The 23397-nt window shown below is 39.2% G+C and overlaps 2 protein-coding genes across 2 annotated transcripts in view; one reads left to right on the top strand and one right to left on the bottom strand.

Moving 5' to 3' along the window:
• Nucleotides 1-171: 171 nt before the first annotated feature.
• LOC107599396 (probable helicase senataxin) lies at nt 172-18317 on the top strand. The gene is made up of 22 exons (XM_016290975.1): nt 172-387; nt 3304-3507; nt 5269-5513; nt 6290-6423; nt 6496-6670; nt 7579-9835; nt 9993-10089; nt 10213-10386; nt 10459-10682; nt 11067-11219; nt 11388-11544; nt 11638-11739; nt 11822-11934; nt 12041-12112; nt 12197-12340; nt 12641-12748; nt 13448-13623; nt 15615-15707; nt 15779-15940; nt 16201-16296; nt 16377-16464; nt 16560-18317. Exons 2-22 carry the CDS (start codon nt 3313-3315, stop codon nt 17052-17054), a joined length of 5460 nt encoding a protein of 1819 aa, XP_016146461.1. The 5' UTR covers nt 172-387; nt 3304-3312; the 3' UTR covers nt 17055-18317.
• A 2419-nt stretch (nt 18318-20736) lies between these two features.
• The window catches only part of LOC107599395 (uncharacterized), a 76713-nt gene continuing 74052 nt past the window's right edge, over nt 20737-23397 (bottom strand). Inside the window, exon 14 of the mRNA XM_016290974.1 lies at nt 20737-22025. Within this exon, the coding sequence (XP_016146460.1) occupies nt 21808-22025 (218 nt within the window). The 3' untranslated portion in view covers nt 20737-21807. The remainder of the gene's footprint in view (nt 22026-23397) is intronic.

The following is a 23397-nucleotide window of genomic DNA, read 5'->3' as shown; positions in this document are numbered from 1 at the left end:
ACGGCCGTGTAATTCAAAACTAATTATTGAAACCTAAACTACTCCTTGAACAATTATAGTGTGATTATCTTCCTCCTGCACGTGATTTTCCCAACTACCCACAAGGCCAGTTCAATAACACAAGCGCTTTATGTTCCGCCAAACCCACGCTGTGGTGCTGCGCATGCGCGATGGACAGACACGCCCACATCCTGACGTCACGGCAGCAGGCGTGTTTTCAGAGGAAAGCAGAGAAGACCGAGAGAAAGAGACCATGTAAAACACACTGTTGAGGGGACATAAGGTATTTACAGCCTTGTCAGTGTGGGAATGAGATGAAACAGCCCTGAAAGACTCAAAGTTTCCTCCGTTGGAGCCGTGTGGGTAACGCGTTTGTTTGTTTTGAAGGTATTTCTCGCGCGCGTGTGTGTGTGTGTGTGTGTGTGTGTGTGTGTGTGACTCTGTAATTGCTTTGGTTTGGTTTGTGTAAAATCTGTGTGCAAGTCAGAGCAGGAAACACAGCGGGTTCTCATCAGTTTCGTTTCTTGTCTTGTTCATATGCTTTTGTGTTGATGGTATTGTAGGATAATTCGAAGAAGGCATCCAAAGGACATTTATATCCACTGATCTGACCATCAGAAATCGTTTCTCATCATTTAAAACCTAATATAGATTCACATGTTCCTATAGAAAACCATGTATGTGCAGCTGAACACTACGCTAACTGACACACCCTTGTTCTAGTGAATGCATTATAAGTTTCGTTGTGTACGATCATACAGTGGAGGCTGCAGGGCATATTGTTGACCTCGATGTGTATAGTTATTAGACAGATTTCAAGTGTGTGTGGGAACACTCTCTTGTAAAAAAAAAAAACATGCACGCATGTTTACTTGGCTATCTAAATGGGGACATTACAGACTTCTATTGTTTTTATATACTGATAGTATGTGAAATACACTATCGATTAGTTTATTTTATCTAAACCCACCCCTACCCCTCACAGAAAACTTTCTGCATTTTTACAATTGAGAAAAAAAAAAAAAAAAACTTTTTTTTTTTTCAATATATCTCAGTTTTACAAATGAGGATGTCCCCAAATGGAGGTTTTTGCTCACTTTTGGGTTCAAATTTGTCCCCAAAATATGGTTAAGTAGGCACACTCACTCTGGAGCAGTGACACCCGAGGAGCAATTGGGGGTTTGGTGCCTTTTAATGGCACCTCAGTCACGGGTATTGAAAGGCTCTCTTCATTCACTCCTGCCCCCCTACATTTCCTGCTGGTACTGAGACTCGAACCCGTAACCTTTGGGTTACAAGTCTGACTCTAACCATTAGGCCACAACTTCCCTGATATGGAGTGTATAAGTGTGTTAACTTTGATTCTTAAGATATTTTATGCTCTGATTTACTAGTTTGTTTACTGTTCTTCGCTATGCACTTGATTTTGTTCACTGTAAAAGTGATCGTGATTTTAACAGTAAAAGACTAAAAATGCTACAGTAAGTTTCCATACTGAATATGGGGAATAACTGTAATTGCATTTAATGTAATTTTAAAATTACGTTTTTTGGAAGTTTAAAAAAAGTAATTGTATTGTAAATTGACACTCCCAGAATTCCCTGCGTGACCCTTCACATTTGTTTTTCATTGAAACGCTTATCATTTGTGTACATTAGTTTTATCTAGTGTCTAATGTTGTTAAAGGAAATGTAATTGCATTATTTCAGTATCGGGTGTCACCATGAGGGTGTTTGTGTGAATGACACTGTGCACCTTCTATATATTAGTATTGCTCTCTCCAGCTTGTGGAAAAGCGGTTTGTGATGAGCTTTGAATCATCATGTGACTTTCTCATCACCACCTGTTAATGCTGGTTATTACAAAGGTACAAAATGATATTAGCCTAGAACTTCAGTAGGTTGGAATATTAACAGTATATTAGGTAATGAAATGTTTTTTTTTGTGAAGTTAAATCCGTAAAGCCTAAAATGCTGCTACCCTATTATTTTACAAAGGTACAAAATGATATTAGCCTAGAACTTCAGTAGGTTGGAATATTAACAGTATATTAGGTAATGAAATGCATAATTTATTTATTTTTTTTTTTTTATGTGAAGTTAAATCCGTAAAGCCTAAAATGCTGCTACCCTATTTTTTTTTTTTTTAAGATTAAGTTCTGGCAACCGTGTGTGTGTGAGAGAAACTGTTGGATTTTATATATATATGTGTGTGTGTGTGCGCGCGCGCGCGCGTTACACAAATAATCTGTATGAAGGTATCTTCAGGGGTTGGACAAATTGCTGTTAGCTAGGGCTGGGCAGTATATCGACTGACTGACTGACTGACTGACTGACTGACTGACTGACTGACTGACTGACTGACTGACTGACTGACTGACTGACTGACTGACTGACTGACTGACTGACTGACTGACTGACTGACTGACTGACTGACTGACTGTTGGATTTTGTGTGTGTTACACAAATAATCTGTATGAAGGTATCTTCAGGTGTTGGACAAATTGCTGTTAGCTAGGGCTGGGCAGTATATCGAGTTATTTTTTTTTTTTAATATATAAGCAATATGGTATGAGGCAGTACCGTTTATACCAATATACAGTAGTTTGATATGAGCGCATCTGAATAATAGAGAACACTGAGTGAGCTGCTGCGGGTGTCGAAGATTTTTATTAATCAAAATATGAATTAATCAAGGCGACTCTAGCCATTTATTTATACAGTTATTCTTCCATTATAATCCTAGAAGCCTGGGTGTAAAACAGCCTGCATAGCTGAAATATAAAGACCCTCAGAGAAGAAACATCTGGAAAAATACAAGTGGGGCTTTTTTCTTTACCATAAGACTTGGGGGGGCTTTTCTCTAGGGAGGAATCGGATTGTATGTATAAGGAAAACACTATGACATGTATACCCCTCACCTTAAAGTTAAAACTGTATAAAAAGAGAGACTGAAAAACATTCTGGAGATTTTTCTCTGCCGAGAACTTCTCGGCTTTGTTCAGTTTGACTGAGTGTGATTCCTCAGAGCAGCGGCTGACGACACTACACGGGGAAAGTGCATAATGCAGTTTGTCCTAAACACGACATCCCTTTAATCCACTTATTTTTTGAGATCTATGATCGAGAATGTATTTAACTTAAGTGCTATGAAAATTGTATTTGTGTAATGAGCTGCTAAAAAGATGCATGAAGGCGTTTTGGAGAATGAGGAGAGAGGAATGCTGTAGAAACGCATGGAGAAGATTCCTGGATCCTTTTAAGATTGTGTTGCATTAAGTTGTCAGTGTCTGTGTGTGCACAGGTGATCGTGATGGAGAAGTGTCTGTGGTGCACCAAGTCCCTGGAGGTGGAGGGTGACGTGGCGATCGTCACCATGCTGCGTCACTACAGCTCAGGACGGCTGTCTGAGAGAGAGATGGACTCTCTGAATGAAGACCTCAGCTGCTGTCTGGAGTGTGTGGTGGAGTATCATCGAGCCAGAGACCAGGTCCCTGATCTGCACAAGGTACGCAAACCACAAGCAAAAGTCTTCCAAATTTGCTCTGCAAAGGTGGAACAGAAGTACTTCTGAAGTTTCATTTCGTTTTAACACGGACCATTTAATGAGGTTCGGAGGTTTACTTTCATACTGAGGTGGGGTCAAAGCAGGATTAATTTAGTCTGTCTTTATGCAGAATTTTGAGCAGGCACAGAGCAGCTGTGTAAAGACATGGAAAATGTTAAATACCGATCCAAGAATCCTCTTGTATGGGCCCTTTTCACAAACTGCAACCGGTTTCCACTGTTTAATATTCTTTGGGGAAAATGCCTCTTTTCTGCATGAAACACTCAAGTTGCAGAGTTCAGATGCCAAAATCAGACTTTATTTGTTGGAGACAACAAATTTGAAATGCTTGCGGAGTGTCTGACCATCTCGCTTGCTATTTACACGGACATTTTTAAGCAATGATTTCATTGCAGGTGTTGTTCTTTTCTCCTCCGTGATCTCCCCAGTACTCCCTAATTCTCCTGCCGCTGTGTTAGCCTAACTAATTGGCTATTTTGTTCCTATTTTGACTGCCAACTAGTCTGTCAGAACATTTAAATTTGTCACAAAGTGATTGTTCTGTGTATTTGCCTCGTTTTTTTTTTTTTATCAAAAGAATGTTGAAGGCCATGTGAACCTAAAGTGCAACTGAGGGAATGACGGCAAAGTTGGCATCTAATCAATTTCAAGTTATAATCATAAAAAAATACCCATAATCTGTTTCTTGGGGTTTTTTTTTTGGGGAGGGGGGGGCGTCGGCGTCATAGAAACACTATCATTGACTTAAAAAAATTTTTTTCTGGTTTTGGAGCAAATAGAAATGCAAAAAGATTGTTTCGATAAAGATATCGTCGTCCTCCAGCTCCTTGTCCAGAACAGTTCCTAACAAACGCACGAGTCGATCTCGCACACTACCAAACTTTCAAGTTGTTCCAATCACAACAAACTTGCACAGAAACGCGTGCCTTCTGTTTAATCCAAAATGCTGAAATTTATGCTCTAGGAAGGTCAAAAGTGCGTTTTTAACAACAGCCATGGAAGTAAATGGAACAAGTGAATGCTATTACTAAATCTGTCTCAAGTAGTCTGGACTTAAGTTATCTATAGCAGATTAAGTCAAAAATATCCATGTAGTCAATGTTATTTTTATGTTCTGCCAAAAATAAATGCTTGTTTCAGTGCAGGAAGTTGGTCTGTTTTTATGATTAATTGGATTCATGACGGTTTTTCCAATGTGGTGTCACCAATTCAATACAATATAACCAAGATGTAACGATTCCTTATTTACATGCACAATCATGATAGACGTTCAGGAGAGATTGAATAGATGGATAATCCGTTGCAAGACAAACCACATGTTGAGTGTATGTGTTCTAGTAATGGAAATCCCAAATTATGCATTTACATTTATGCATTTAGTAGACTTTCATTCAAAGCAGCTTGTGTTGCATTCAAGATTATACATTTTATCAGCACATGCATTTCTTGAACAGAAGACCTTGTTGTTTTCAACATGTTTCTACTCCGCACATCTCTTCTCTAGCTTGCTTTCTAATCTAGTTGTCTAATTAAACTGGCATTGTATGTTATGAATATTGTTGGATTTATAAATTAATTGCTTTAGATCCTCATTTGGAAGTCACTTTAAATAAAGGCGTCTGGTAAATACATTATGGTAAATGTGGTGTTCTTTTGAGCTTGCATGTGACCTCATAGACACTAATTCTCACTCTCTTGCAGCGTTTGTGGGAAATGGAGAAAGCTCGACTCGTGCGTTTGTTGGGAACCGTTCTGGACCAGGAGCTGGAGGAGGACGATATCTTTATTATCGAAGATGATCACGAGGAGCCAGTGTCGAAGATCTCGCCTGCAGAATTCCACGACCGTCTCCGTTTCCCGCTGTTCGAAGTTCTTAAGTATCCGTACCTGCTTTGCTACCGTGATCTGTGTAAGTCACGCTCCCATATCCAACTTCATTTCGTGTGGTGCAGCGGGTGGTTACAATTCTGATGAAATTTTATAGAAGACATTTGTAGAAGTTGTTTTGATCTCATGAGTCATATGCGTTTTAAAGGCCTCGTGGCCTACATGAATGAGATTGTCTATGAAGGGTGCAAGAATGCGTAATGTGCACGCTGCATGCAAAGATTATTAAAACCTTGACAGCTCATATGTAAAATGTATGCCTCTGGGCACCTGGAGAGGGTTAAATAATCCCACAATTGAAGAATCGAGAGAGCTAATAATTGTGGAAAGCAAGGGGAGTGACATGCATTAAAGCGTGGCTAATATGCTTCTTGGACAGAGACTGATAACGAAACACTAAGAATGGAAGCTTGGAAAGAGACCAATTCAGCTGGCATCTCGGCTTTGTTTTTTTTTTTTTTTTTTTTTTTTTGTTTATTTATTTATTAATTTTTTTCCCCCCAATGCCCCAAAGTTTGCACGGTCCTCTACCTCTTAATGGGTTCGACCATTTTATTTGACATTTTTATTTAATGCGTAATAGCACCCCTACCAGTGGAAAAACATGGATTGCCTAAAAATTTGGTCAGTGAAAGTTAATATAGAAACTGGATCTTTGAAAGAGAGGAATTGGTTTGCTCTAGTGTCTGCCTACTGTAAAATAAGTGTAACACTGTCTTAATCGGGTGCATATTAATCTTGAAACTTGCTGTATATGACATGGTGTCAGGTTGACCTGGAATTGTCAAAATTGGTTCTCATTGTTCATCACTTGGTGAGTGTCACCTTTTTGAAGTCATGTTCTTTTGTGCCCTACAGGTATCTGTATGTTACTAACACAGCTCAGCGCTGAGGCAATGGACTCCCTGTTCATGGGACAGTTTAACATCCCACTTTGCATACTCAACACAATGGAAGGATTGAAAAATGGTATGTCATGATGTGATGGGATGCAGTAGATTTAAAATGGGTCCTCTTAAAAAGTTCCATTGTGTTTTTCAGAGGACAATCCAGCTTCTGACCCATTCTGGCCAGCCCTTCACTGTTTTATGGTAATTCTGGACCGACTTGGTTCTAAGATCTGGGGTCAGGTTGACCCTAATATGGCTTTCCAGACAATCACCGGAGCAGCCAGCTATGTTGCGGAAATAAAGAACATCCAGAAAAAAACCATGCGGTAAGAAAGTCTTGACGAGTTTATACAATGCTGAAATGCAGTCATTGCATGGAACAATATTAAACTCCGAACACATTTAATATTGCTTTACATGGACTTTGTCACACCACAGAAAAAGGTTAACCACCCAGCCAAATTTGAATGATAAAAGTAAATAAAATAAGTTATCAATCTTGAAAAAAATAGCAGTGTTCTCTGCTCTCAAATGCTGTCAGTGCTGAAACCATGCCCGCTCACAGGAAAGCTGCCGCCTCTCTCAACTGTCAAATACTGCTACAACCTGAATGGATACTCCTAGCAGATAAATTGGATTTACACAGCCATGCATGCATTTACGTGACTAAGGCATAGCTAGCAAGCAAACTGTAGGCTGTAGTAACTAACGGTAATGACAGTAACTCGTGATTGAGCGGACGAACCACTGAAGTTTGTGCGCTCATGCTCCAGTGCGTCATCGAGACATGATTTCAGGCCTGTCCAAAAATCCTGAACCCAAAAATGGTGAGAAACTATTTGACATGACATGTGGCCAAGTATGGTTACCCATACTAGGAATTAGTGCTCTGCATTTATCCCATCCCAAGGAGGCCGACTCTCTAACCATTAGGCCACAACTTCCCAAAGGTCTAAACATGTAAAAGATGTTCAAGGTCTACAGTAACTCCACAATTCAGTACTACATTGTTCACCGTCTTTGTAACGTGTTTTCAGCAATAAATTTCTAAAACTTAATTTGTTGAGAAACAATTGTGAATTGTCTTTACACGGACTTTAAATGCAATACACTCATGGCACTGCTTGTCATTGTGGGTCTGCTCTTCAAAAGGCAATCATTATTTATTTTGAAAAAAGAAGTACAGTGATTTTGCCTTTAAAGAATAAAAAGCATAATTTATGGCAGAATGAAGCATAATCCATGAGGAGGAGGAGGAGGAGGATGATGACGATGAACCCCTTGATGTCAGACGAACCCGTTTGATAAAATCGGTCAACCCCAAGGTTGAATCTAGCGACTCCGAAGTTGACAGTAGTGCTGTTGGAAAAACTCATAACAGGTCCATGGGCAGCTCACTGGAAAATGTGAAGTCCAGTACCATTGTTATCTCTGATGAGGATTCTGGTAACGATGAAAGGCCAAATGACATCCTAAGGTCTCCAGAAGATCGTGTCATGCCTGAGAGCCCGGGTCGTGATTATGATGATCTCAGTGAATCACAGGTCTTCGAGTTTGAGACCCAGCAATATGTGGCATCCTCCTGGGATGATTCAGATTTTGATGCATCAGTCTTGACGAAGAAGCCCAAATCAGACCAACTACTCAAACCACAGGTGGATGAAGCTCCTCGTGACGCGTCTCCAAGTTCAGAGACTGAACTAATTCTAGATGAGGACACTGAGAGGGCCTGTCAGCAAGCAGAAGATAAGATCAGAGAGCAGCAGCCACAAGAGCCAGCGGATTCATGTGCATCGTCATGGTCCAAAGCATCCAGTACTGCAGAAAGCTGGGATAAATTTGTCAAACCAAAACCTCTGCTGGTTAGAAGTGCAAAAACAACTCCATCTGATAAGAAAAAGCCATTGATAATTGATGCCCTTGCGCAAAAAATCAGACGCCACCCCTGGAAACGCAACTCCACATCTCAGGACGTAGAGGAACCCTCCTCTTCAACTACTCCATCCTCATGTGGTATATCACCTTCTCCGTCCTCCAGCTGTGTTTCCTCTTATTTTTCTGCCCCCAGTTCACATGGCACCCCTGCCATTGTTCCTCCAAAGAAGGTGCGTAAAGTTGTTGAGCCAGAATCAACAGCAGAGCGTTTAGGATTAAAAAAGAAGGAAAGGAAAGCCTTTGAACTTTCTCAGCGTTCCCTGGATTGTGTTGCTAAACTGAGGTGCCATGGCCAAAAAGTGCAGGTGGAACCACAACAGAAGACAAGGCGAATGTGTCGAGCCACTAAGACTTCTCCACAGAAACGTATTGTAAAAAGCAACAAGAAACTTCTGGGATCGCAAGATATTCAGTTTTTCAGGCAAAGTCGTGAGAAGCATCAGAGGCTAACAACAGCAGGAGCCATCGCAACATTCGCTTCCAAACCAGCAAAGATCAATCAGCCGGGTGAAGTGCACTTGCCGAAACCTACAGTTGCAAGCAGCGAGGCTGGTGATTTCTTTCCCTGTCCTCCGCCGAATCCTGACCATCAGCAGGATAATGAAAATGCTGCATCAGAAACCAGTTCTAAAGGTGATGGGGTTGGAAATAATAAGAGAATAGAATCCAAGTACTTCCAAGTCAGTGAGACTGCTGATGTCAACATGGAAGAAGAAAAACCTACTTGGGCATCAAAAGAGCAGGAGGAGGAGGAGGAGGATGATGATGATGAAAAAGAAGGGATGTTCCTCACTCAGATGGAACCCACCGATATGGAACTGTGCTCTCAAATGGAGCAGTTGGAGGAAGAAAATGGTGAAGAACTCTTTCTTACCCAGAGAGATCCGGTTGACATGGACATTGATACGGATAGTGAGTCAGATACCCCGGGGCAACTAGTGTTGACACCTAAACCAACTCTAACTCATAATGGTGGAAATGATGATCATTTGTTCTTGAAGCCTGGCATGTCACCCATGTCTCAGAAAAAGGCCAAACCTTCCACTACAAAAATATACACCCCCAGCTCCCGCAGTGCCTCACTTGTCCTTGAAATGGAAAAAGGAGCTAAGCCTCCTTCTGGTGCTAATGTTGCTAAAGCGAAGATTCCCCGACTGCCCCCAACAAAGCCACCTCCGAAAACATTTCAACCTCTCCATCCCTCACAATTCCCGAAGCCACTTCCTTCACAGCAATCTCCTTATGCTCCTAAATTGGTCACTAGTACTAAAATAAGCTCTACCTTGGAGCCACCATCTTACAAGGTATACCAAAGACCTGAGCCTCCAGTTAACAAACCAGTACCTGCGACGGATCAGAGCCTGAAGTTTGACCTTTCAGTCTTGACCCAAGCAATCCTTAAATGGGAATATAGGATGCTTGACAATTACAAAGCATTTGGGAGTCCACATGATCTTTGCCAACTACCGCTGAAGAAGGTGCCAGTTACGTTTCCCAGCTACCTGGAGTACTTCAGCACCTTGTATCCCCTGCTGCAAATTAATGCATTTGAAGAGGTGGGACTACATCTTATTTCTGTAATGCCTCAATATTTGGATGGAGTTAGGACTGAATCTTATACAGTTAATTTGTAATAGAGTGCTATGCAGTAGGACAAGAACAAAGATAAGAATTGGACTTTGTACCAGTGTTAATGTTAATCAATTTCAATAGATGGCTGGTGAATGGCTCAAAGAGGGCAGAGTCAAGCTTCACCTAACAGTCCAGGGTATCGAATACAGCAATCGCACAGCTAGTGCCAGCTTCACAGGTAAGTCCAGCCATGTTCAGTAAAGTGTATTCTGATACAATTACAATATTTAATTGTTTCAGCTGGGGGGGGGGTATACTTTCAAGTATCAACCATTTCATAAAGTTTTACTACTTTTTGTAGCAAGCATTTCTCAGGAAACTGATATGAAACAACTCTACCCGAAAGAAGATGACCTTGTGCTTCTTTGGTTGCCTGACAACACTGGGGCATATGCCCATGATGAACCTAATTTCCATGAACCACATCCTCATTTCGGTTATGTGTCCCGGTCCAGTGTTTCTAACAGAGATCCAGGTGTGTGACTTGTGTTGTGTCATGGGATTGTGTACATTTTGTCCACTGTCTCATTACGCTGTCCCTCATCAGGTTCCAGGTCAACCCTAAACTTGACGATTCAGACTCGTGGTAATGTATCTTCTGTGAATTCCCAACCTGTGCTCTGTGAAGTTATTGGGTCATTGATCAGCATATTCCGGGAGTTCCGTGCGCTGTGTTTGCTGCGAAATAGACCAATGTTGCGACCTCTTCTTGCTCCAAATGGGTCTTATTTCACACACACTCTGGATAGCCCACCGGACCTGGATTCACCGGTGAGTTTGGGTTTATCTGAAGCAGTTTTTCCTAATCCTGGTCCCAGGGACTTAAAGCATTGCACATTTTGAATGTCACCTTTGTTTAATTCACCAGGTTTAAATCATCACTTCTTTAGCAGAGAGTTCATAAACTGAACTGGGCGTGTCCAATAAGGGATGCAAACCAAATGTGCTGTGCTTGGCTATAAGCATTTTCGTCCAAATTCACTTTGTAAAATGTTTTGCGTCAATGTAACCCTAGACAACTGTTCTTGTTTGTGTTTGAGCTTGAGTACCTTTTGTTGGATGAATGTGTAAGTCCAATAAGTGAACCTGATTTTGATCCCACATGTTGTCATAATGTGTGCTCTCTCTTTTGCCATTTCTTTCTTTGCATTCTAGGAGTTCAACAGGGACCAGGCAAGAGCAATAGCTTGTGGTCTTGCCATGATACAGAGAACGCAGAAGACCCCAAAATTTCTCCTCATTCATGGTCCTCCAGGAACCGGGAAGAGTAAAACCATTGGTGGCCTGTTGTACAAACTACTGTCTTCGGTATTTTTTAAATTATTATTATTATTATTATTATTATTATTTTTTTTTTTATCTTTATGCCTGCGTACTGTGCATGCTCACAAGGACACCTTAATCTGCAGCTTTCAAGATACTACTTTTTTTTTTTAGATTTTTTTTGCTGAGTGTTTTGTGTGGTTATCTGGTCAGGGTACTAACAGTGCTGCTCCTGCGGGGAACTTTCACTCCAAGTCTCGACGGACCCGTGTTCTTCTCTGTGCACCCTCAAACGCTGCCATCGACAGTCTGATGAAGAAAGTCATTTTGATCTTTAAAGAGAAATGCCGAAACATCACCGCTCCTCAAGGTTCTGAGCTTGCGCACACATTGACGACTGAAAAAAGCATGTATGCCATATACTGTCACATTAGAGCATGTTTCACACAACACTTGTGTACAGGTAACTGCGGTGACATAAACCTGGTACGATTGGGAAGTGAAAGGACCATCTCGAAGTCACTAAAACCTTTCAGCCTCGACCACCAGACTAAAGCTAGAGCACGTGAGAAATTCATGCATTTACGTTTCAATAGTTAATGCATATGCTTGTGGTGTTAATGTATTTTGTGTGTGTGTGTGTGTAGAGCGAGCCCAGCAAACTGTAGAAGCTGACATACACCGGCAGAAAGAGCAACTGGACCAAAATATTGACAATCTCTCCCAGCGATGTGCAAAGACCAAGAAGGATTCTTCTGAGGTAATGCATCCTCCACACACAGTTTTCTAAGAGACAAAGAATATGGATATCACATTTATTTTTGTTTTAATGCGGTCTTGAATTTTATTCATGGGTTGGTTGACAGTTCAAGATGTTGATAGAGCAGAAGTTGCAGCTTCTGAAGGAGAGAGAAGGACTGAGTCGGCAGATTAAAGAGGTAAATCGTCCCATTTGTTCACAGACATGTTTCACAGTACTTGCTCTATTAATACAAACAAACGTACATTTGTCTCTTTCTTAGTGTCGCAGTAGGCGACAGGAAAGTCAAGCTCTTGTGCTGCAAAATGCTCATGTGATCTGCTGCACGCTCAGCACCAGTGGAAGTACTGTCCTCGAGAATGCTCGTCTCGGACATGAACCGTTTAGCTGTGTCATCATCGATGAGGTACCAAAATCTCTTATAGTTTGATTCCATGAAATGTGTTTATATTTGGTCGAATACAAAAGTATTATAATTTTACTTACCGTCAATTGACATTTCCGATGAACAATCTCTGCTAGTGCAAAGTTAAGATGACACAATCAAAACTACATGATGTTCGTAATATCATGTTTTATTTGGCTTTTGTCATGGTGTGCACTTATCAGTGTTTATTTAAAGAATATAAGGTTTATATCATAAATCCACTAATACTCCTAACAACTATATTTCCTAGCCACTTTGTTCATCTTTGCACATTTGTAGGCTAGTCAGGCTAAAGAAACTGAGACTCTGATTCCCATCCTGTACCAAAGTCCTGCTGTAATCCTTGTTGGTGATCCCAACCAGCTTCCACCAACGGTTGTCTCCCAGGTAACTCACCATATTAGTCAGAGTATTTGTGCACTGCAATTTTAAACAAATGGTTAGAATTTTCTGTGTAGGTCTTTTTTGTGTAGGCGACTTTCCTCATAAACCATTAATAAATACATTTATGGTATTCCCAGTCAAAAATGACAGGCCTACAAAAAATGTCCTATATTGTTTGTTTTTATTATGCCATGTTATTACCAAATATTGGATTCAATCTTTTTAACTTCAATTAGCACAGGTTTTGTCATTCTATTTGGAGCTGATTAGTCATAGGCCTCAATTATCTGAACTTATGCACTTCAGTTGTTGAGTGAACATTGCCAAAATTATCAAAAAATAATGCTTTTTTCAGTGTTCACTCAAAAACAGACGTGCATAAGCTCAGATGATTGAGGCCTATGATCAAAAACTAATACCAAAACCTGTGCTAATTGAAAGAAAACAAGTTGATAAAGATTTGATCCAACGTTTGGTAATAATATAGCATGACTGATTTATAAGTCTTTGTTTGTTTATTTATTTTTGTAGGCCGGTCTTTTTTTGACAACACCAAATTAGTTAAAGGGTTTTCAGAACGGCATAAGGGTTAAATAGAAGTGACCATAAAGTAAAGCTGCAGAAATTTTTTTTTGTCTATGCATTGTGCATGATTTGATTTGATTTGATTTGATTTTTGTGTGTGTGTGCGCGTTTCAATAGAAGGCAAAGGAGTTTGGCTACGACCAGTCTCTTATGGCAAGGTTATGCAAAAGTCTTTATCAGTCAAACCCAGAACTCCATCCCATCCTCCTGCTCAGCGTACAGTACCGCATGCACCCGGACATCTGTGAATTTCCCTCCAAGTACATCTACAACAGCGCTCTCAAGGACGACTGGTATGCACACACGGCTCTTTGTTGGTTTGGAGCGTTTCAACTTGTGTTGAGAGGGAGAGAGAGAGAAGAGAATGGTCTAGAATCAGACTCCTCGTCATGTTTATGATGTGTAGGCAGGGCCAGTGCAGGCAGTATGTTCAGGAGCAGACGGCTATGACCGAGTCTGAATTAAGACTCCTCAGGTCGCTGAGAGGACTGTGTGTGTGGTGAGTGCTCAACACGGTGAGCTGCTTACTGCAAACTCTGCATTCAGCTCACTGTGTATCAGCTTGTGAATCCGTTTATCGTGTACACTAATCCGGTCACTGGTAAGTTCCCAGGCTCACTGCGCATTGGGACAGTGATTTACTCTGTACATAGTAGTCATGCTGCCAGAAACAATGTCAACGGACAACATTGTAGATGTCACTGCTGGTATTAATCGACAGGCAGGACCAATCTCTATTTTTATTCTTTTAAACGCATCGTTCTGTTACATGTTCTTACAACATTTCAGCCAAATTTTAATTCTAGATGTGTTCATTACCTGTCTAGAGATGTGCGTTTATGCTGAAATAAACCCCTTTTTCTTTTCTTTTTTTTCTCTTTAGTATATCTTTTCAAATCTTCTAGCGTGTGTCGTCATGTTTGTTTTGCACTTCAGAAATGTGACGTAATTTCTGGTAAGGTAGCATAGTGAGCATCGATGATCCCTAGTTTTTGTGGTGTATTGTGGGATTTCTCAGGGAGTGCACTGGAACGATTTAGACAGCCCTTAAATGGCTGACTCCCTGATCAGTGCCCTGACTACTGAGCTAGGGAGCTGATTGAGACGCACCCTATACTATCTGCAGATCTCAAGAAACGTGTTCCACTGACACAGATGTTGCCATCCTGTGCAGTTTACGCTCACTTTGCTGTGAAGGTCTATTCATACCGAGAATAAAATGAAAATGCAACGTAAACCGCAGATGAAAGGTGTATTAAACGAGCGCCGCAAAAAAGCACTCCAGATATTCAGATGCTTTATGAAAGGTGAAGTGTGCTGCAGGAAAGATTGGAACTTTTGTGGACATGCTGGGTATCTCTGGCACTTTTGAAGTAGCTTCCAGTTGATCCAGTTGTGATAATGTGACGCAACCTGTGAAGTAGTTGGCAATATCTAGCCCTGTTTATCCAGTGATGGTGAGATTTATAGGAATATTCAGTTGAACAATATGGCTGTAATAGAGGTGTACTTTTTGGTATTTTATCTGGTTTGCAGCAGGATTATCGTAAACAAACTATAAATGAAATGAATTTGAACAGAAATTAAATTAAAAAAGATACTAGATATAAAAATGAAAAATGCACAGCAATTAATGTGAACTAAAACCGAAATGAAAATGGAAAATATAAAAATTTAATCTAATTTAAAAGATTTACAAAAACTAAAATAGTATATCAGTGATACTAAAGTAACAATGGTTTGAAGTACAAAAATAATTAAAACTAAATGAATAAATATATTATATAGACATTAAAATAAAAATTACACGCATGCACAACAAAATGTGAAACCAGAAAATATATATAAATTTATTATATAAATTTAATTAACAAACTAAAATAGTATATCAGTGATACATGACACTGGTGTGCTGAATTTATGGAGCAAATATTCTCTTGGTGTGACTGGCCTTGAATCTTTACGCTGCATTCTGTGATGTAAAGTAGCTTCATGCTAATGCTGCTTTTTATTTATTTTTATTAATAGTTTTGTCTGGCTTCAGTGTTAATACAAAGGGTAACGGTCTTGCTCTTAACAGTCGCAAAAGGACAATTTAGTTGTGCAAAAAATGTCCTAATGCCATTTATCAGGAAGAATGTATTCATTTAAATAAATGGCAAACTGCAAAAATTTTGGCTAGTAATTCATCTGCATTGGGAGGTGTGGCAAAAAATTTAGAATTTGCACCCAAGGTCATCAAGTAGAAATACGGACTTCTGATTTGTGTCCTTTTGTCCCTCAGTGAGACCGCTCAGAAGCGCCGTTCCCTCAGCTGGCCCTTCAAGCCCTACAAAGTGTTCGATGTGACTGATGGGATAGAGAAGAAGGAGAGCGAGTAAGAAAAAGACTTTACTAATTTACTTTTCGTTGTCTGAACAGTTAATTTATTGTTTCTCCATTGGTCAGTTCATTTTCAAACCACAAAGAGGTCAAGTTGGTCTTGCTGCTGTTGAAGCTGCTGGGCAAGAAGCAGTCCGTGCGAGTGGGCGTCATCACGCCCTACAACGCCCAGAAACAACGCATACTGGAAGCCATCAGGGGTTCAGGCATCGACAACAAGCAACTTCAGTGAGTGTTCAGTGTGCAACTTTACTTAAGAAAAGATGTTTTTTATAATCTTTCATCAATGCCATGTTCAACTTCTAAAACAACTTTATTGCAGATTGCCACAAGAAAGAATTAACATTTGCGCTTTTTCAAACTACTTAAAAAAAAAAAAATTTTTTTTTTTAAATGATTACAAATTCATAATATTCCAAACCTTTTGGACCGGTAGTGTGTATATACTTTGTGTATGTACCGTTGAAAGACGTGTAATTGTGTTTTAGGGTTGATGTGGATACTGTCGATGGCTTTCAGGGCAGAGAAATGGACTGCATCATTGTGTCTTGCGTGAGAGCAAGCAGTGAAACTGGTTCCATTGGGTAAGCGTGCATAGTCTATATATCATTCAACTTAAATATTCATGTTGTTGGTTCAAATATTGCATTCCTTTCTTTTTAAGGTTTGTTGGAAATCGGCAGAGAATGAATGTAACCATTACCAGAGCCAGATTTAGTCTCTTCATACTGGGACATCTACGCACCCTCAGGGTAACATGCATGCAGTATTTATACATTCATTTGTCTCGACCCACCACAAGAGGTGCTGTTGTGTACTTCTGACAGCTTTTAATGTGTTTCTGCAGGAACAAAGTGATTGGGGAGCTTTGTTTGAGGATGCTAGGAGACGTAAAACTATAATCAAAACCATGCAAAATGATTTTGAAAGCGACGCCAGGCAGATTCTTAAACAAGAACCGCCGGCCCGCAGTCTTTCTTATCCCCCAATCAGGAGACCAAGCACTGTGACCGCACCTGTTATACATGCACCTGTGGAAACAGGCCCCGCCCCCACGCCCCACCCCCAGCGTGACACGAGCAACATGTCTACGCCGCGGCTAATACCTTTGGTATATCCTAATAACCCACGGACGAATGACAGGCCCACAGACCCACGGTTTGCAGAGCGGCGGCCAATCGGAGAACAGAGACCGGACAGAGATGGGCGGGGCTTACCAAGGTCACGCCACTCCACAAACAGAGCTAATTCATGTGAAGCTGACTCTAGAAGTACTGGCCGGCGTTCCAGATACTTCCAGAAACACCGCGGTTCTTCACCTTCGAGACGACACAGGAGATAAATTAATTATCCCTGTTTTTATTTGTCATTAAAGCTTCACAGCAGTGTATTAAGAGCGAGAGATTATTCTTCCTCATGTCCTCTTCTCCATGTTTTGAGAACCCACTATGCACAAAGGTCATTGTTAAACTCCTCTTTCTCCGGCAATGGCTTAACGGTTAGCTTGACAAATTAGTTTGATGGCAGTGCTTACTGCTCACCTAATCTTGGACTCTTTCTAACGGTCTTTTGCTGCAAAATTAATATTAAAGATCTATTTTATGCATGAAGAGGGATGTTTTGTGTACAACAGATTTTGGTTTTTTTGGACCTTGTGCTTGTCTCCAGAAAATATATATTAATGCAATAACTACACTTTCTTAAGCAGTCGGACTTGCTCTGAAGTAACCATTTCTTTGGGGGTTTGAGTCTGTATAGTTTGTCACTTATTTGAATGTAACATTGATTTAAAGGTTCTTGCAGGAATGGATTCGGTGTGTAAATGTGTTGTGCATAAATGCAGTGCCGTTTGTTTCATTGGTTGTTTTATACTGACTTTTAACATTCTGGTTTATTGTAAAACATACTGGATTATTTTTGATTGAGCTGACTGTTAGAATTTATTTAATTTTTTGGAAGTAGGCTAACTTTGATTATTGTCACTATTCTGGTGGAGAAGAACAGAACCATTATTGCTTAACATTTTAATTTCAAATATAAAATGCCATGTTGCATTTAAGTTATGAATGAAAGTTAAGTTTGAAATTGTACAGTAAAAGTACACAAGCCAGATACCTGGAGACTGCGAGATCGACCCGCTACTTTGGCTTTTTTTTTTCCCCTTGTGTGTGTGTGACCAGTTTTAGAAAAGTGTATGAAGAGGACTTTTGTACAGAACTTGTACAGTTCTGTTTTGTACAGATGCACTTTTTGTAGACCGGAATTAAAAAAAACTCTTCCCTTTTTTTTTTTTTTATTACATTTTGGGTTTAATTTGTATTATAAGAATCCCTGTGCCACTATTATTCTTGATAAACTGCAGAGATGTGAGTGATGCACTAAATCATATAGTCCTTTATCCCCCACTGTTTAGAATTGATAGAAGTACCTTGAAATGGGTGAATTCTACTATAGTAAATGAATGCTAATCAGTCAAAACCATCGTCTGGACACACCACTGTGTCCCCATCTGTACTACACTGTACCACCACCATTAAGGCTCGTTATCTTTCTAACCAGTCATTTCTGACACTCTTTCCTTAAGATCCATAGAGATCAATCCCTCACCCCAATCTTTTAATATTTATTTTTAATATTTGCAATAAGCCCCTGGAGGCTATGGTTTTATTTTACTGTGGTCGAATGACTACTCAAATCTGTCATGCTCTCAAGTGGCTTATTCCTTTAGTGAAATGATGAGGACAACACATAAAAGACACATGTATTATTAGTATTAGTAATCTGAAGGAACAGCTGTTTGGCCATGTAATATAAACATGAAATAATTGTATATTCAGTCAAAGACTTCCAGGTGCCAAAAATTAGACTTTTATAGATTTAAGGAGTATGTGTTGGTGTAAAAATATGCAATAGGGAGTACATGTCTCAGTATTTAGTAATTAGTGAGAACTTGCTTAACCTCATTACAGTGTCTCTAAAATATTGTGCTGTTTAACAACATACCGATTGCTGAAAAAAAGCTCAGTGGACAAAAACTCCCATCAAAAGTTGTTTGGCAAAACTTACATGATTTAGGTCCTTTATATCGTGAGTGCACATTGAAAAGACTGTTAGTTTCTCACTGTTTGCACATAACCACTCTCCTACATGGTTTCTTTATTTGTTTTTAACAGCAGATTAACCATCTTAATTTAGCCCTCTATTAATCTTAACAACAAGCAAGCTATAGTCTGTGTCTGGCATAATTTAAGTGTCCCACAAGGTCTGAAATGCCCCCAAAATTCAAGATCTAAAGTCCCTGGAGGAGTTTTTTTTATTGTTTGTGCTATTTTCACAAATTTCAGCACAATTACAAGAGTGATATTAATTTTAAACTACAGTTAAAAAAGCAGCAAGTTCAATAGACAAGTTGTACTTATTTTAACGACCGACAACATTGTACATTTTGACTCTTTTTGCTGTATATTTCGATCGCCAACGAACATTTCAAGCAAGGCATAACAGTCTATAAACATCTTCTTGAACGATTCAGCGTTTTACAACGATTCAATAACCCAGTCATAAAATGTTGTGTGTTTACTTGCTTCATTTCTGAGTGAATCAGACGGTTTGAACGAATCGGTTTAATGAATGACTCTATGGTTCGCTTATTAGGAGGCTTTAGTTTTGTTTTCCCCCAACATTTCATTATTCTATATTCAAAATGATCATTTTAAAACATTATTTATGCAATGTGTATCATTATTTATGCAATTGTAATTGCAGTGTAAATGGATTTTGATAACTGGTAAGGTGGATTTTCTTTAAATTCATATACACTTAGCTACATGAATTAAAGAATATATGATCATATCTGGTGTTTTAAGGAGAGGGAAGAAACCCATTTTTAAATTAGTAGTAGTAAAATGTGCAGCATCTGTTCCACCACTAGGGGGCGCAATGCTTCTAGATTTACACCGGTTTGCCCCAGTTTTAGGTATATTATTCTCCCTAAATCAGGACTGTGCAGGTCCACATAATGTGTGGCCAAAAACCTCAGTAAAAATCTTTACAGATTTGCACAGAAAAATCTACCCAACATACAACTCAAATTCAACAGTTCAGTTTGGTTCAATCTTATTCACCTGTGAAATGCAGTTGTATTTGTGTTGCTAGAAGGCTTTCTGGTGGAACCATGATTACATTTACCTATATAGGAAATAAGTTTACTTTACATAGTGTATGCTATTATTTATGTGCTATTGTTTAAAATCATTATGTGTTTAAAAGGATCATTTATAATGTGACTTACACTGTAAACAATTCAGAAAGCACAAACCTCTAGATGAGCCACTCTCATTACCATGATCACCTATTATTACCTATTTGTAAGCACATCATGATTATAATCATGTTTCTATCTAAAGGTGGTGAGAATGAAGCGTTGGACTCATAAAGACCCCTCTTGACGTATCCTCCCTGTGTGCGCTATTGATATTCTGAGGAAGGTAGTAATCAATGCCCGCTGACTAAGGTAAAAGCTTGATCCTCTCAGGTGCAGGACACTTTGCTACTGTGACGTGACGCAGCATGTTTCTCTCATCAGGAAGATGCCGGCTCAGCAAGGCCTGGAATCTTGCTTTTGTTGTAGTTTTGCATTATTGGAGCAGCATCCTGTTTGTTGTCTCACTGGCTCGGGTGTCATTTTCAGATATTTCATAAAGCCAGTGACCGCATAGACCAAAGTAAATATAAAACTCTCTCTGGGTTCCTCTACAACTGTTACATAAAAGCCAGTAGAAGATATGATTGGGTCACTCATACCATGCTCTCTTAATAGAGTGGATGAAATAACTCAATTCTTAAAGATAGAAATCATATTAGGTAGCTTTTATAGTCACAATATTATTAATTAAATGAATTTTAATTAATTATATCTGTTGATTTAAGTGCATGTTGCAATTTTTGTCATGGGACATGTTCTTCTCTAATTAGTAACATGATAAACTGACAATTAATTAAAGGGGTCAGCATACTTTTTTAAAAGTTCAAAAGGACTGAGTTTTAGAATTCATATAAATTGACTATGCTTAATTTATGTGTTTTTAAAGTTATTGTCAGGAAAAAAGTTATGGTTATGAAATGTGATGAAGAAGAAATGATCCACACAGAAACAACTCAAACGTGGCTAAGTAACAGTCACATTTACTGTAAGATTTACAGTGTCATAACATTTCATTCAGTTTTTTTTTAGTTTTGTAAATCTGTTAACCCTAAAGTGTAATAAACCCCACCCCATACATTTCAGTAGAGTTTGCCATCTAATAAATTCTGCTTGGTACATTAAGTGTGTAAATTCATCCTCGGTAATACCTGACAATGTAAACCATACCTTATAGATTCTCATACATGTGCTGTAAAGTTTACAGAGTAATAAAACTTCTGCCTCTTATGTAGATCCAAAACAAAAATATTCTCTACCAAAAATAGTCAAATAATGTGGATTTATAATAATTCCATTTGATTAGATATCTTCTCTTGTGAGTTGAATAGCGTGTTCGTGTCCTGAATACTTCATAAATATCAATGATCTCTAACTGTGGCGACAAACATTCCTATAACAACCAGCGGTACAGTGCCTAAAATCTTAATAGTCATGATATAACACAATAATATCATACTCTTTGCTTTTTAGCGAATAGCAGTGAGCGCTCGTTACATACATCTGAATGTTAAAAACTGCAGCAAGGGAGTGTAAAAAACACCATGAAGCTGGACCTTTCCAGAAAACATCGTACAGTCGCCGATCACTGTGAGGACACGACCCCTACGCTGACCAATCAGAGTGAAGGAAGTGCGGTTTGTATTACATTTTGCAGCTATTGCACAAGAAGCTCACTTCTTGTTGATTGTGTGTGTGTGTAGTGTGTGTGTTTTTGGTATTATTCGTCCTCAGCGTATATGTGAGGCGCACATTTTGAGTTCTGTTGATTTCCAGCTCTACGAGAGTCTTTGTTTCTCGTTCTTGTTGTCCTGCAGGGCGTTCTGCACCCTGTAGAGGGCGAAGCTGAGCATCTGGCCCTCTCGGTGCCCGCTGGTGGGGAAGCAGGGGTCTCTCAGGAGGCGGCGGAGCCCAGCAGGGTGGCGAGGAGCGGGCAGAGCAGAAGTGCCAGGCTCAGCGTGAGTGCACTGGCACCGTTGCACTTTTTGCCTCCGTCGCAGCGCGACTGTTGGCACAAAACACCCTTAAAGTCCGGCGTACAGCTACAGCGTTGATTCTGAACGCACGTCCCCCCGTTCTGACACAAGAGTAACTCATCGTCACACACGTTTGCTGTGGAGAGCATGAGGAAAAAGTTATGTACAAGTTATGTTCAAGCAAATACACCCTGTTTTTCTTAGACTAGTTTGGAATAATTCAGATTTTTTAAAATTCCATGCATTTATTTGATCAAAAATACAGTAATATTGTGAAATATTATTACAATTTAAAAGAAACATTTTCTATTTGAATATATTTTAAAATGTAATTGATTATTTTTAGCCTTCAGTGTCGCGTGATCCTTCAGAAATCATTCTAATATGCTGTTTTGCTGCTCAAGAAACATTTCTGGTTATCAAAACATCTGTGCTGCTTCATGTTTTTGTGGAAACCATGATACAATATCATTCAAAAGATTGAGGTAATATGTAAAAAAAAAAGAAAGAAAGAAATTATTACTTTTATTCAGTGAGAACGCATTAAATTGATCAAAAGTCACAATAAAGACATTTATAATGTTATAAAAGATTTCTATTTCCAATCAATTAACTTTCTATTCATCAAAGAGTCCTGAAACTAAGTGTAATACAGTTTCCACAAAAATAGGAAGCCGCACAACTGTTGATAATAATGAGAAATGTTTCTTGAGCAGCTAATCAGTATATTAGAATGATTTCTGGAGGATCATGTGACACTGAAGACTGGAGTAATGATGCTGAAAATTCAGCTTCACATCACAGCAATAAATTACATTTTACAATAGAAAACAATTATTTTAAATTGTAAAAAAAATATATATTTCACAACATTACTGTTTTTATCCTGGTGACGATAAGAGACTTCTTTTAAAAACATCAAAGAATATACATTTTTCTTTTGGCCGGTTGTGTGTGTGTCTTACTCACTCAGCCATGATCATTTGCTTGGTGGCTTGTATCTGTGTCATATTTAACATGGGTGTCATTAAAAAGCCACATTGGGTCGCAGTAGTCTGGGTACTAATGAGACCAGGTGCTGTACACCTGACCCCAAACTGTCTCAGCAGTGAACAATGAGTGTGTGTGTGTGTGTGTGTGAGAAAGGACAGAAAATGATAAAGAGGAGGATGACTATGGCAATGTTCAGAATACCATATACCTTTTCTGTTTCTGCAGTATACACTGCATAGAATACCTGGATGACCTACTACTACATTGCAATGAGCAGTGTATCCCACAATGCAACATGCTCTACTTGACCTTCCATTTCCAGTGACAAATTAATGGTAAGTAATATTAGTCACAGTATTTATCTTTTTTTTTTGTCTCATTTTACATAGAATTTGGCTAAAAATGCAAAATAATAAGGATGATATGGAATTAATAATATATGTGACAACAATGTAGCATATAGAGTGCAGTAGTCGGGTTAAGTAAAACTTCCATTCATTTTCTCCAGAGGGGAA

This window comes from Sinocyclocheilus grahami, unplaced genomic scaffold (assembly GCF_001515645.1).
Source record: "Sinocyclocheilus grahami isolate Dianchi unplaced genomic scaffold, SAMN03320097.WGS_v1.1 scaffold265.1, whole genome shotgun sequence".
NCBI lineage: Eukaryota > Metazoa > Chordata > Actinopteri > Cypriniformes > Cyprinidae > Sinocyclocheilus > Sinocyclocheilus grahami.
This window is presented reverse-complemented; position numbering and strand designations above follow the sequence as displayed.

Bases quoted from the DNA above. Each gene is read 5' to 3' on its own strand.
- LOC107599396 (XM_016290975.1), top strand. From the start codon at position 3,313: ATGGAGAAGTGTCTGTGGTGCACCAAGTCCCTGGAGGTGGAGGGTGAC. The intron at 10,090-10,212 runs GTAAGTCCAGCC...TACTTTTTGTAG, and splicing joins AGCTAGTGCCAGCTTCACAG to CAAGCATTTCTCAGGAAACT. The intron at 16,465-16,559 runs GTAACATGCATG...GTGTTTCTGCAG, and splicing joins GACATCTACGCACCCTCAGG to GAACAAAGTGATTGGGGAGC.